This window comes from Xenia sp. Carnegie-2017, unplaced genomic scaffold (assembly GCF_021976095.1).
Source record: "Xenia sp. Carnegie-2017 unplaced genomic scaffold, XeniaSp_v1 HiC_scaffold_20, whole genome shotgun sequence".
NCBI lineage: Eukaryota > Metazoa > Cnidaria > Anthozoa > Malacalcyonacea > Xeniidae > Xenia > Xenia sp. Carnegie-2017.
This window is the reverse complement of record NW_025813483.1, coordinates 2,315,353-2,329,935: the sequence shown is the minus strand read 5'-3', so window position 1 is coordinate 2,329,935 and position 14,583 is coordinate 2,315,353. Positions and strand designations below refer to the sequence as shown.

Genomic DNA, 14,583 nt, shown 5'->3' with positions numbered 1-14,583 from the left:
TGTTGTACGTTGTCGCAATATTAACATGGTCAGGTCCAAATGTTTTCGTTTCAATTTCTATCGCTCGTTCATAAAATCTTTTGCTTTTCGTACTCTCCCATATCATTGTAAACCGAACCCAGATTGTTGTACGTTGTCGCAATATTAACATGGTCAGGTCCAAATGCTTTTGTTTCAATTTCTATCGCTCGTTCATAAAATCTTTTGCTTTTCGTACTCTCCCATATCATTGTAAACTGAACCCAGATTGTTGTACCTTGTCGCAATATTAACATGGTCATGACCAAATGTTTTCGTTTCAATTTCTATCGCTCGTTCATAAAAATCTTGTGCTTTATCGTACTCTCCCATATCTTTGTAAACCGAACCCAGATCGTTGTACGTTTTCGCAATATTAACATGGTCAGGTCCAAATGTTTTTGTTTTAATTTTTATCGCTCTTTCATAAAAATCTTTTGCTTTTTCGTACTCTCCCATATCATTGTAAACCGAACCCAGATTGTTGTACCTTGTCGCAATATTAACATGGTCAGGACCAAATGTTTTCGTTTCAATTTCTATCGCTCGTTCATAAAATCTTTTGCTTTTCGTACTCTCCCATATCATTGTAAACCAAACCCAGATTGTTGTACGTTGTCGCAATATTAACATGGTCAGGTCCAAATGCTTTTGTTTCAATTTCTATCGCTCGTTCATAAAATCTTTTGCTTTTCGTACTCTCCCATATCATTGTAAACCGAACCCAGATTGTTGTACGTTGTCGCAATATTAACATGGTCAGGTCCAAATGTTTTTGTTTGAATTTCTATCGCTCGTTCATAAAAATCTTTTGCTTTTTCGTACTCTCCCATATTATAGTAAACCGAACCCAGACTGTTGTACGTTGTCGCAATATTAACATGGTCAAGTCCAAATGCTTTTGTTTCAATTCCCATTGCTCGCTCGAGAAAGTCTTTGGCATTTTCATATTCTCCATTCTTCCAAAGCAATATACCCAACTTGTCGTACGAATATGAAACATCAATATGATCAACACCAAACACTTTAATTTGAATTTCTGTTATTTCATAAAGTAATTTAGTTGCAAGTTTATAGTTGCAAAATCTTTCCAAAACATCTACAAAATAGTTGGCAAATTTCCAATTTCTTTCATCAATTTTTTGTTTTGATGATTTTACATAGATCAACTTATTTTGGAAATGTTGAAATGATGAATTTGTTATGAATTTAATTAGATGTGGAATTATTTTGATTTCATCTTCTCTGTCTTCAAAATGATTTAGTGCCCAAGCAACTTGACTGACTAGATCAGTTGCAGACTTTTTAGAATTATTTTCGTTTTGTTTACAGCCAAAGTTCTGCGATGAATAATTTATGATGGCTTCGTGTACAACGCTGTGCAGGCGGATATCGTTGTTTTCCGTTTGAAGGAATAAAGAACAATGCTTTAATTGAAGACAGACATCTTCTGCAGATTTTTGTGGATCAATGCTTTTAATAAAATGCATTATAACATCTTGTGGTAAGGGATCGAAAGATATTATTGAGAAAAGTTTAAAACATGTTCCAACAAGATGGATTCTTCAGCATTTTTGTACTGCTAACATAACAGTTTTCATTCCTAAGTAAGCTGAGTTTATTTTTTGAAAACTGGCATCCATGTTCTGTCGCTCTCCTTCTTTCAACTTATCAAAATATTGCTCCCACGTGAATGTCGGATTTACACTTTTTACACTACCTACGTAGGAAGCAGCATTTGCCAATACCAAAGGTTGACGGTCTAATTTGTCTGATAAATCCTTTAAATATTTTTCATCATGATTTGAAATATCAGAAAAGACAGATAGAAGTTGTCGACATTCTTCATTGTTCATACCATGACTAACTGAAATGTGTTTATTTAGATTTCCATCTGGTGGTATAGCATCTGTATTTTGGACAGTTACTACAATTTGTCCATTTTTCCAGCTATGATCACCAACTTGAGGTAACAATGGATAAATTTTATGAAGTTCAACCACGTTATCTAAAACAATCCACCATGTTTGCCAAGATTTTAGTAGTTGTTTCAGCAATAATTGAAAATCTTCGATTTTGTCTTCGCTGGTTTTTGCTTCTTTCTGAATATTTTCAATGACAGTTTTATCATTGCTTAATCGTTGATAAAGTTCAGCATAAGTTTTCAAAAGAGAGTCGACATCTTTTCCTTCAAGTGTCATCACAAATGTTGTTTTATTTTCCCAGTCAAACGAGTTATACATTTCTTCGCAAATTTGTCTAGCTAATTGAGATTTACCACTGCCAGGATTACCAGAAATATAGTAATATGTTAGTTCATTATTGTTAGTACTGCGCAAGTTATTGAGATCTGCTGTGATTTGATTAAGTAATTCTGTACGTTTAACCACATCGTGATTTGATTTGCAAGGAAGTTCTTGAAAAGAATTAAATTTGTTTCGTTCACTTTTTATTTCATTAATTTCCGTGAATGAAAATGCTAGATCTTTAAATGACTTTTTAATATCACAAAGCATTTTGTCAAATTCGGTATCAGATACTCTTCTATGATATTCATGGGTAAATTTGTTTCTAACAATACGAAGTGCATCAACAGCAGTTCTAACTTTTGGGTTAACTTTTGTTCCAATTGAATTGGAAAACAGTATTGCTGCAAATAGTGTCGTACAATCCCAATTACTGGTGTCACCATCTTTAAACTTTGACAGAATATGTTTGTCATGAGGTTTCTTTTTTGTTTTTTCAATATTGAACAACTTCTGACCACTAACGTTTGTATTTTCCCATACTCCGTAATAAATGTTCCACTCTTGGATAAATAAATCAACAAGTTTCTTCGTAACAACATCTGAAAGTATTTTCTGAATGTAGTAGTTATTCCTTTCTTCTCTTGACTCCATCTACAGATTATAAAAGAATTAAGATGAACATGGATATAGTTTATTAACCATAATTTATGGACAACTGAAATTTGTTAAATATTATCAGTTCGTAAATTTTCAGTTGTATATGAAAGTGTTTAATGAAGGTGGTAGCTAAAAACAACCCTCTGAATATTTGTGTTTAAAGTTATCCTGCATTTAGGCATTTCTCTGGAAGTTAGACAAGTTTTTAAAATCTTTCATAAACAATAATACCTTGTATGCCTCCATGGTCTTTCTACCGTGTCGTCAAAAAAAGTGAAGCAAGTTTAGTTTATAAGTTTTAGCTTATACAAGTTTAAAACTTATGTAGCGACTGCGTATAAAAAATAGACCAGGCGGAGAAATGTTATCGTCCCCCAACGCGGGAGTTTACTTGAGTAGACTTTTGTTCAATATTGGGGCGTTGATTTCAAAAAACGATGTCATACGGGCAATTTGGGGGGCTTTAAGCCTCCTTTTCATAAAAATTGTTGTTTTAGCTTTATTTCAAATAGACATACACTTTGACATCGAAAACGTTTAAATATATCAAAAGAACAAAAAATTAGTAAAGAAGGCCCAGAGAAAAAATGGAAAGACATTTTACCTTGAGATTTGTCTAAATGTTTAATGCTTTTTGGTGAACGTCATTTCCTGGTGTACGTCTGCAAAGAAATTTTTTGGAAACAAACTTTACCAGGGGCGCCATGGCCACGTGGTCAGATGGTTACCCCTTTTTACATTTTGAGCAAATGGTAGACGTATATCTTAATTCCCGATATGCAAGTTCCCCACTTACAGATTCTTCTACTTTTATCTGATTCGAAGTCTTGTTAGCTGGTGTGTCTTTAGTTCAGCTGTAATTTAGCGCGTTTTTCATAAAACATTTTGATTAATTTCTAAGGACAAAATAAACATTAATTTTGAAGGCAGAGAATGTAATGTGTAAGTACTGTTTACTTTGAAAAATTTACATGTTAAATTAGTAACGTTTTTGTTATGAGGAACATAAAACTTCGCGTTTGTAGGAACGGCAACTACACAGTCGAATTTTGCTGGCATAATTTTATCGCTTGTGTTGAGTCATGTTCATAAAGGACAAAAATGCGTTTAGGGAAATAGAATGTACATAGTTGGGTTTACCAATGTATCCGTTCCCATACGGTTAACACCTAAGAAACACTTATTGACGTCATATATGACGTCCTTATGTACCATATATAGATTAGATATTAGATGGAACAACTGTTTGACCAATGATAATATTTGTTATTTGTAATGAATACTATATAAATATTGCTCTGTAAAACAATAAAATCAGTTCGTTCAATAAGTAGAAATTTAGAGCAATACCACGTGATTTACGAGCAAAAAAGATGCAAATAAAAAGAACAAGACAATTGATGATACGAGTGGTCAAACCAAAATAGCATCATTTTTTCATTCTCAAGAAATTGGTGGGAAATTGACACACGATAACGAAATATTAGAAAGGGAAGATGCCTCCCCATCAACTAGCAGTACTTACTACGCTTTCGAAAATGCTTGCTGACGCTCAAGAATTATGCAAAAACTTGTATGTCCTTGCTTGTGTAAGCCCAAAAATAGGGTTTTACCTTTTCAAAACATCCAGAAGGAATTCTCATAAGTTTATATTTTATAAGAACGATAGTTATTATTCAATTTGAATAACTGTATAATTTGTTTCCGAAAAATACAGCAAAGAAAATGACTATAGTTTTTGAATGAAAGTCATCTTTGGTTGAATTGATATTTCTATGAAGAGTGTACATAAAATTATCATGAAAATCTTTAACAATTGATCATTCCATAGTTATATAAATCAAAAATACATCGATAACATTTGCACTAAACACTAATGTTGTAAATATATCTTGTTTAATTACTGTTAACAATGCAGAATATGGTCAATTTAAGATTTTGATAAAAAGTAATAAGTGAAGAAAAAAGAATTTGTTTTACTTCTTCACAAAAGCCATGACGTAAAAAATAATACAGCAGTACATAAAATCATGTATAAAACCACTAGAATTCTCTGACGTGTCATTATTCTGACTCATGTTAATTTTTTAGCTTTGCTATATTGATATAATTTGAAATTAACGATTGCAGTAAATTGGTATTGATGTGGGAAAGGTCGGTATTTTCACAGTGTAAAATTTATCTGTGTTTGACAAAACCACCAAACTTAAGAAATGTTATCCATATAAAACATATGTAGCACAAAAAAATTTATAAGTTATATTTAACTACAATATTCATGACATTAAAACAAAATAATTGATAAATGGACACGAAACATTAAATCATATGGTTAAAATACACTATTACATACATCGATGTTTGAAATTAAATGTAGATATGATCTTCGCACTTTGTTAGACAATTTAAGCAATTGTCTCATGAAGCTGAAAAATTCAGGTGACTCAACGGGATTCGAGCCCATGACCTCTGCAGTGCTCTGACCAACTGAGCTATGAAGTCACACAGTGGTGAGCAGGTCAATTTTGTTGGGTTCATGTTTTCTCGTGAAAGGAATGTGCGAAGATCATATCTACATTTAATTTCAAATATCGCACTGCATAAAACATTCTTTCATATGACATTCTTTTCACGAGAAAACATGAACCCAACAAAATTGACCTGCTCTCCACTGTGTGACTTCATAGCTCAGTTGGTCAGAGCACTGCACCGGCACCGCAGAGGTCATGGGTTCGCATCCCGTTGAGTCACCTGAATTTTTCAGGTTCATGAGACAATTGCTTAAATTTTCCAACAAAGTGCGAAGATCATATCTACATTTAACTATTACATAAAGGCGTGCAAAGTTTAAAATCAACATACCTCACAAATTCAGAAAGATTAAAGACGACATAACCAACTACATGACGTCTTTGCTTTTGCTTGATAATTAAGAAATTGGAATGTTAGATAAATGCTTGATTTTAATCACCTGCTGTTTTTATTGTAAATATTGAATTCTGTTCATACCCAATAGAATATGAAATGTAAATCTTATATTTTAGCTATGACTGAAGTAAACACACAGAAGTTTTGACTTGGAAGCTTTATGCTAATAAACCTTTCACATTTGTTTCAGTGACGTGAGAAGCAAGTAAAGTTGGGGGGGGGCTCAAGATTTTAGGGGCAGTCTTTTTTAAAAAGGGAATATCAGAGTAATTAATCTCGAAGTCTCTAATTTTGTCACATCTCAGTAATCAGAAATACTTCAAAATTAATAGTGTTTGGACTTCACAGTTCATCATGCAAAGTTTTGTTGATTTTTGAACTTTTGACGCAAACAAATATTTTAAATAGTCTATCTTAAAACATATTGAACAATTATAGAACAGAAAAAAATCACGTGTACTATCACGTCAAGAAGTAAGATTTACACTCCAATTAGGCGCAATTTCTAAAGACATACCTAACAAAACGTTTTTTTGTCATTATCTGTGTTACGAATATGATAAATAGATAGATGACTATATGAATGAGGAAAAAATTTCTTCTTGAGAAAACTCATGTTAGATAACATTAAAATTATTGCACATAATGATATGCATAACTGAAATTCTGTTACGTGTCATAATTTTGATTCATCTTGTTGATTTTTTAGCCCTGCCGTACCAATGATATTTGAAAAGACAAGTGAAATTAATTGTTGGTGATAATGCAAGAAAGGTCAGTATTTTGAAATGATAAATTATCCAATGTGTTATTGGGAAAATCCCACCAAAATCAACAGATGTATCAATATAAAACATATGAAGTGCGAATTCCACCACGAAAATGACATTCAGTTTTTTTATGACAAATATAACAAAATTCTAGACATAAGAACGAACAGAAAAAAATCGAACATAAAAGCGTAAAATCGAACATAAAAGCGTTTCAAAATGAAAATTATTATTAAAATAAATTATTATTATTAAATAATTATTATTAAAATTATTATTAAAATAAATTATTATTTAAATAAATTATTATTAAAATTTTATTAATTATTATTATTATTATATTATTATTAAAATTATTATTTCTTTTATCGAACATAAAAGCGTTTCAAAATGTTTGTAAGTCTGCGTTGTGTGTGTCGTGACCAACCTCAAACTAGACACCGAAACTCCTGACACGACGATCACGACCAACACAAATGAAAATTCCAAAATAACAACTCTATACTTCAAACTACCATACATCGGACATTACTCACGACACACACAACGCAGACTTACAAACATTATGAAACGCTTCTGTACAGATATTGACATTCGACTAATTTTCACATCATTCAAAATCAAACACCTTTTCTCATTCAAAGACCCAATCTCTGATTCAATTAAATCTATGGTGGTATATGAATTTAATTGCGCGGAATGTAATTCCCGATACACTGGCGAAACTTCACGCCATTTATCCACCAGAATCAGGGAACATACCACACCAGACAAAAACTCTCATATCTACCGACACCTTAAATCCCACTCATGTAAATTCAACTATTCACCCTCTTGCTTCAAAATCATCGACACTGCCGACACCTCATTCACCCTTAAAATCAAAGAAACACTCCACATTAACAAAACTAACCCTGACCTCAATGCTCAAGTTTTTAAATTCAATACAATATTTAGTTTATTGTTGTAATTTATGTATCATATTACTTTTATACAAACCTTGTATCACTTATTATTTCACTCATACTGAAGATGGAATTCTTACGTGCGAGGTCCCGAAAGAATAACTATTAATTTTGGTTCTATTTTCACACGCATATAAAGATATGGCATTATGAGATGTCGAAACATGTCTATTTTAAAAAACTTGTCGTGTATATTAAATGCGCATTAGCAATAGTGCTTTTACGAAATTATCCATGAATATCTTATTTCCTCTACTGCCTCGTGACCATGCACATGATGTGTATCGATGTAGAACATTACTATTATATAGTAGAAATTTATTTCTTTTTATTATTATATAAAGATATATGAAAGTTAACAAGTTCATTTTCCAAACTTGATTCGAGCTAGTTCCAAATCTCACCAAAATCAACAAATTTATCTTTATAAAACATTTACATACGTACATAACGCGGAAGTAGAATATTTTACAGAAAAACAAAATAATCGATAAATGGACATGAAACATTAAATCACAAAATCAAAATACAATATAACAACGAAAGGTAAAGTTTAAAATCAACATACCTTCACAAATTCAGAAAGATTACAAGACACAACCAACTACATGATATCTCAGGTGCGGCGTTCTAGTCGATTCTGTGGAATAATTTAAATGATTTACGTTTCCGGTCACGTGAGATATGTTACCCTACCCCTAGGAAAAAGGCTCCTAATATATACCGGAAGAAAAACCCTTTCGTTTTACCAACCAAACAAATCACTTCATTCGTCTTATGAGACGTGGCTAAAAGCCGGTAAAGTACGGGTACAAAACGTCGGCAGGTAGTCGTGGAAGATACATACGTTGTACTTTGGTCGTTTAACTTATGTTATTGTGTCATTGGTAATATCGATAATATTTTCTGATTTGTGATTTTCTTGCTGGTAATTTTAAAAGATGCCAAGGTACACCAAATAACGGCCTTATAGCTGTTAGACTTTTCAACATTTATTTTCATTTTATAGATTTTTATGATAATTTTTGTAGGAGCAATAAAAGGTTTAAAGCAACTGTAGCTGTCACATATCATGATGAGGATGGCCATGTTGAGAGAGGAGGTGGATTTGTCAGAATTGGTTACTGAGGATCATAGAGGAAGCTGTTCTTTTAACAGTCCTGATAATTGTGGTGCATTGGAAGGCCATGAACTGGGAATGGAACAAGATAACAGTGATCTTGAAAGTGATGTTCACCATGATTGTGAAGAATCATCTTCTTATTACCAGAAAGTTGAAAGAAAACAAAAGCATGGGAAAATTTGCGACATTCAATTATAAAGAATACATTTCAGTTTGCTGGCAAAATTGGAGCAATCTGAAGTGTATTCATTGTGATAATGAAGCAAAGTTTAGGTGCAGCGATTGTGGTCCAATGGCAAAGTATTGTGAGAACTGTATGTTAAAGATGCACACAACCGTAAATATTTGTCATCATGTTGAAATATTTAAGGTAACCTTTATGAGCTAGATATTATAAAAGTGTTTACAGTTAACTCTCTCAACACTTGCAACAAAAAATGCAAAAATAAAATGAGAGTTTACATTGTGAAACATGCTACGAAGCACTAATCTAATATTTTTATGAATGCAAGAAAGGGATTGATTACAACTAATTTCTACGAGGTTATTCATTGCTTTGTAGGATGGCATGTTTTGGCCATATAAACTCATGAACATGCTGGTGTATGATTGTTCATGCCAAACAGCTCGTCAAAAGAAGTGTTTCTGTTGTTGATGTTAAAGGTATGTTATATGTAAAATGTGCTGCAAAAGTTTTTCATTTTAGCTGGGATGGTTCAACACAATTATAATTTTGGATCTTTTTCAATTTTAGGCACCTTTTGTACTGTTGAGGTACAGTTTTGCTCATGCTCTCCAGAGTTTGTTCAACTTCTGCAATTTGGCCTTTGGGGTGGAACACCTACAAAACCAAAATTGCATTTGCAATTGAGTTTTTGAATTGATTCATTCTGTGCAGATGGAATGCCAGGCATCAATAAAAGCATTTGTCAGTCATTTGAAGAGTTTAATCATAACCACATATTCTCTTCTTATGCAACACCAAAATGTATCCTGTCATTATAGATGCTTTTGAAGAATATAGGTAACTGCATGTAGGTCACTGATTTATTGCACTGCTGTACTACGTATGAATTGCTGGGAAAGTTGCAGTCAATTTTATAGCCTAAGAATCTCATCTTAAGAGATGTATTTAATTGGAGGAAATCAAAATGCTAAAGTTTATGATGGGAAAGGATTTTTCCTCAAGTATTACTGTCTTGCACTGTATTTTGTTTATGTCATTTGTTTAAGAGTGCATAATTGCTTTCTTTGTGTCATTGTTTTTCAGAATTTACAGACATAAACTAAACATGTTGAGCTGTGTTATTCCTGAGCTTGATGAAGGAAATATCTGTCCTACTTGTCCCAAAGTGAGTATATTCGTATTACTTGTTTAACAATGACAATTTAGTAAAAAGAACATTAGCAATGCTATCTCAAACACCTTTTGACTGCATCATTTGCATCATTGAACTCAAATACATTGCATGATTTTATCCTTCACCATTTTATTGAAGACTGATGGTGTGATCTTTGAGTCTCTTGATGCTCTATTTATTGGACGAAGGAAAAAGCTGGGCAGAGTCTTGGAAAACCTCTATTTGGACAGCTGATGTTCTATGATCAGACACATGTTGATCAATTTGTTGCCAATTATACCACACCTACATCAAACAAGGTCAATGTAGCTTTAATATACTTTGTTATTCTAATGAAAATTCAGGCATGGAAGTTACAGTGCTTTGAATATATTTGATTTTTACATTCTCTACCACATAGTTTTATTTTCAATAAATTTGTGCCATGGGCTTTAGGAAATAAAGCTCTTGTATACTTTTGTTTGTTACATATTGATACTTATAGGAGTGTCATGGTTTTCTTGCTGGGAATGCTGTTCGATCAATGAATCGCTACAGAGCTCTTGATGAAACAGCAATCTTTGGGCGAGGCTGTCGACATGAGTTTCCTAAAAAATTCTTAAATTTGAATCATGGAGAGATGTCTATTACACACATTTTCTCTATTTTTACCTAAATGTTCTTGGTTTGAAAGAGGTGGTTAGGATGCATGCCTTTGATGGTTAAATTTATTTTTTTCAATTGGTTTGCTACTTTCAATGCTTTGTGCAAGTGCTGAAGCTTTTTGCATACATGTGGTTGCATTATTTAAAAAATATTCTACATATTTTATAGATTGAGCTATGCAGTTTATGTTCTCCAAGAATTAGAGAAAGATAATGTTGATAATCCTGCACTCGAAATAAACATATTGTATGATGTTGCATGCATGTTGGTGAAACACTTACAGGTAATATTCAATTGACAATAGTTGCTTTGTTACCTGTTTCCTTTGTCAATGACTTTCCCTCAACACTTTTTTTCTTTGAAAAGGTAGTCTTTCACATGTTTTTCTTTATTTTTGTTTTTTACAAAAAGAATTTGGAGGATCCGATTGTTGACATTTTTCAATTTCCAATTCCAATTTTTCACTGCTATGGGCATGTTGGACGATGCCAAGTTAGTTGTTATTGTTTTTATTTTTCATACGTATTAACAGATGCTGATATCTATGTTATCATAATTAATGGTATTGTAGATGATAAAATGATAAAAATTCAATAATTGTTTACTAAATCTTTCTTGTAAAGGTTAAATTTAGTCCCCGTCGTAAAGAAAGATTTGGCCTAACTGACGGTGAGATGTTGGAGAGATTTTGGTCTTACATTCGCAAATTTAACAGAATGAATAAAGAAATGCGTCCAAGTCACAGAGTTGATGTACTCAGTGATGCTCTTTTACATTATGGAAAGAAAACTAAGATTAATTTAGCTAAAGCAAGTTTTTCTTCTTTGTTTGAACATATACATAGCTAACATGTCATCATATTATGTAATAGCAGGTATGAATTAAATTTTGTTTTTTGAGGCAATTTGCTGATGGCAAGGATGAAGCGAGCTGTTGACGTGGAAGAAACTGCAAAATCAGATATTGAAAAGTTATGCAGGTGCTTTCCGTGTGAGTATATGTTTGTATTTGCTGTGTGATTATATTTGACTCCGATTTTGGATATGAACTATTTACGACTCACATGAAAGCAGTAAATTTTCTTTTTCATTATCTAAAGCTCACAGCATTTCAATAGATGATATTCGTGAGTGGATGAAGGACGAATCGACTTTTTTTGGTCGTGAAGTTGAGACTGGTTAGTAATTGAGAAACAATGGCTTGTAGCTAAGGAACAGATTTGACACATAATTATTGATGCTCATTATGTGGAAATGTTTTACCACAGAAAACTTTTTTAACAAATATACGTAAATCTTGAACAACTTACAGAAGAAGAAGATTGGAAATGCAAGTACGTTATATACCTGGACTTGTACGCTGATCTTTACCATCGATGGAATGGTTGCACTGATCCAAGTGAACTGACTGTTCCATTTAATCAGATGAAAAAGTATGTTCGAAAAGTTCAACATGTTTCTAGAGATATTAAAGTCTTAAACAGTGTGAATTTAGAAAAATGAAGTGGGAAAATTTTGAAGCTATGAATGTACGTCGTAACATTGTGAATAATAAGTTGGAATATCGAATAAAAAATTATTTCTTGTTTTTATACGTACGTACAAGTAGAGATGTATATGCAACTTGCAGGTGCTTGACTGACCGTGCCTTATATTTGTAATGATTTGGTATTTACTGTTTAGACTTGACGAGCAGTTGAAGATCATGGAAAGGGAAAACTCAATTTCTGCACGCAGGCAAAATACTGACTCAGAGTACGAAAATGCATAGGCTTGGTAATGTTGTATGTTTATATCATTTGTTATCCATTAATATTTGTTGGGGATTTTAAGAAAGCAAAGGATAGCAAGGGATTGACTGTGTTTGAAGCTACAAAACAGCGGGCGGGAGATAAGAGGAAGAAGACGATAGGGGAGATCCTGGTGTTATTGATGGATACAAGGGTACAATTACCACAATAATCATAACTTTTGAAAGGTTGTCCTACTATCTCTTATTCTCTGTTATCCTATAGGACCATGGAGTAAGTTTGTTGATGAAGAAACTATTGCTAAACCATCTGAGGTATTTCAATTACCCAAATAAAGAGTTTTATAAAGATATTTTTCAAATCATACAATTATTTTTCTGACGTTTTACCTTGGTAAATACAGAAAGAGTCGACAATCCTTGAGGAGTATAAATTATCGACGAAAAACAAATCAAAGAAAGATGATATGAAACCTTCAGAAGAGAAATCCACATTACACAGTAGGTTAAAATTTTCATACTTTCTTGTAGTTTCCTAAACTTTACCAAATGTAATTATTTTTCAGTTAAAGGTGCATATGACTATCAAGGAAGATCATATCTTCACATTCCACAAGATCTTGGCATTAATCTCAAGTCAGATACTCCTCCAGAACGATGCTTTCTACCAAAACAACATATTCATACGTGGTATGTAAACAATTCTCCATTTAGTTCATTTATTCAAAATCAAAAAAATGGAAGTTAAAATACCAGAAATGACGTTAAACACGCTATTGAATTTTAGTTGTTCTTGCTTTTGTTTGTTTTCTGTTACTTTACTGTAAAACAAAAACGGAAGAAATATGAAAGTTTACTTACTAAAATGTAATTAGAAACGCCATGGAACGTCTGACTTCGAGTCATCAATATGCTTTAAATTTTGTAGATTTTAAGGAAAACACGCAATAATTGAATTAAGTTTAAAGACAGTTTATGATATAATTCTTGATGGTATTGAGGAAGTTCAATTATACATTACAGTATTCATTAGAGAAAGCGTCTCATCCAAATATAAACTTAAAATATGAGCGTTTTTTTAATACGATGCTTCTGTTTGATTCGAGACGTTTAGGTGATCATGTGATATGTTTATAAAATCATATTTATCAGTGTATTATTTATTATAAAGTAATGATTTGTTCTAGTACTACGTACGTATGTTTGTAGACATTGTATTGGACTTCCTTAGCACTTGTTTTAAGTAACACGGCTAACCTGACATTTACTTATCATTTGACTCTGAAGATGACTACTGCTAAGGTTGTCGAAACGTCAGTCAACATCAACACCAACAGTCCTTCACAGGACTCTACTAACCTCGACAAAAACGTAACGATACTTCCTGATGCAAATATTCACTTTATACAGCACTTTTTAATAACATTTAAGTATTTGTTTTCCTGTAGTTCATCCTTCTACCGTCGTGATAAAAGAAAGCAATGGAGATATTCTTACTTATGTATTATTGTATTATTTTATCTTTCTCTTAGGTCTGGTCACACTAAAGGTGTTTCTGCAATAAGATTCTTTCCGAAATCTGCTCATCTTCTTCTGTCGTGTAGCATGGATTGTAAAATTAAGGTAAAAAGTCATTTTCTCTGTCTTACATGTCGTTGTTCATTTTGAGTTTGGTTGTACATCGTTGAATGTTCCTCCAACATTACTGGAGGTGAGAATTTTTAATAAATTACCATCACGACAAGCAATACATTTGAAACAATACATTTCCTTTCAGAAACTGCAAGATGATATTCATGTAAGCACCAACGGCTCTGTTTTAGAAAATCTAACATAAGACGAGGAATTTTACCCAGGTAATGTGGGATATTTCACATTCATTTGGTTACAGGTCACATTTTTATTTATTCAAAAGATTATTGAAAAAATAACATTTGCATTTTGTTGTATATTTTGCAATGTACATAGCGTTCCTTCTTAAGTCTTTACTCTCCTAAATGGGTCTTGATATTTTTGGCTATTATATGTTCAATAAATTTGATTTATTTTAGAATGATACAGGAGATATTAGACACACGTATTATGGTAAAGAAAGCTATGAAAGATTGTAAAGATGAT

At 32.4% G+C, this 14,583-nt stretch overlaps 3 protein-coding genes and 3 long non-coding RNA genes across 11 annotated transcripts in view; 4 read left to right on the top strand and 2 right to left on the bottom strand.

Annotated features, from left to right (window-relative positions):
• LOC124442127 overlaps nucleotides 1-8,274 on the bottom strand; it is a 26,458-nt gene extending 18,184 nt beyond the window's left edge. Inside the window, exon 1 of the long non-coding RNA XR_006947142.1 lies at nucleotides 8,156-8,274. This is a non-coding gene — a long non-coding RNA (uncharacterized LOC124442127). The remainder of the gene's footprint in view (nucleotides 1-8,155) is intronic.
• The window catches only part of LOC124440940, a 121,004-nt gene that overhangs the window by 80,388 nt on the left and 26,033 nt on the right, over nucleotides 1-14,583 (bottom strand). The gene's annotated exons all lie outside the window — the stretch shown is intronic.
• Nucleotides 1-14,583, top strand: part of LOC124442041 (DNA polymerase zeta catalytic subunit-like) — a 72,443-nt gene that overhangs the window by 55,313 nt on the left and 2,547 nt on the right. The gene's annotated exons all lie outside the window — the stretch shown is intronic.
• Nucleotides 1-14,583, top strand: part of LOC124442072 (pre-mRNA-processing factor 17-like) — a 27,376-nt gene extending 12,793 nt beyond the window's left edge. Inside the window, exons 3-11 of one of the 4 annotated variants that reach the window (XM_046992607.1) lie at nucleotides 11,816-11,893; nucleotides 12,028-12,148; nucleotides 12,399-12,491; nucleotides 12,731-12,780; nucleotides 12,870-12,966; nucleotides 13,032-13,155; nucleotides 13,998-14,088; nucleotides 14,243-14,321; nucleotides 14,517-14,583. In XM_046992607.1, the coding sequence (XP_046848563.1) occupies nucleotides 12,479-12,491; nucleotides 12,731-12,780; nucleotides 12,870-12,966; nucleotides 13,032-13,155; nucleotides 13,998-14,088; nucleotides 14,243-14,302 (435 nt within the window). In that variant the 5' untranslated portion in view covers nucleotides 11,816-11,893; nucleotides 12,028-12,148; nucleotides 12,399-12,478 and the 3' untranslated portion in view covers nucleotides 14,303-14,321; nucleotides 14,517-14,583. Of the gene's footprint in view, nucleotides 1-11,426; nucleotides 11,707-11,815; nucleotides 11,894-12,027; nucleotides 12,149-12,398; nucleotides 12,492-12,548; nucleotides 12,660-12,730; nucleotides 12,823-12,869; nucleotides 12,967-13,031; nucleotides 13,156-13,997; nucleotides 14,089-14,242; nucleotides 14,322-14,516 lie in introns of those variants that run through there. The other 3 variants (XR_006947088.1, XR_006947089.1, XM_046992608.1) reach the window with 3 other exon arrangements.
• On the top strand, nucleotides 8,364-8,860 carry LOC124442088. The gene is made up of 2 exons (XR_006947105.1): nucleotides 8,364-8,536; nucleotides 8,619-8,860. It is a non-coding gene; the product is annotated as an uncharacterized LOC124442088 (long non-coding RNA).
• LOC124442125 lies at nucleotides 9,342-9,565 on the top strand. The gene is made up of 2 exons (XR_006947140.1): nucleotides 9,342-9,373; nucleotides 9,465-9,565. It is a non-coding gene; the product is annotated as an uncharacterized LOC124442125 (long non-coding RNA).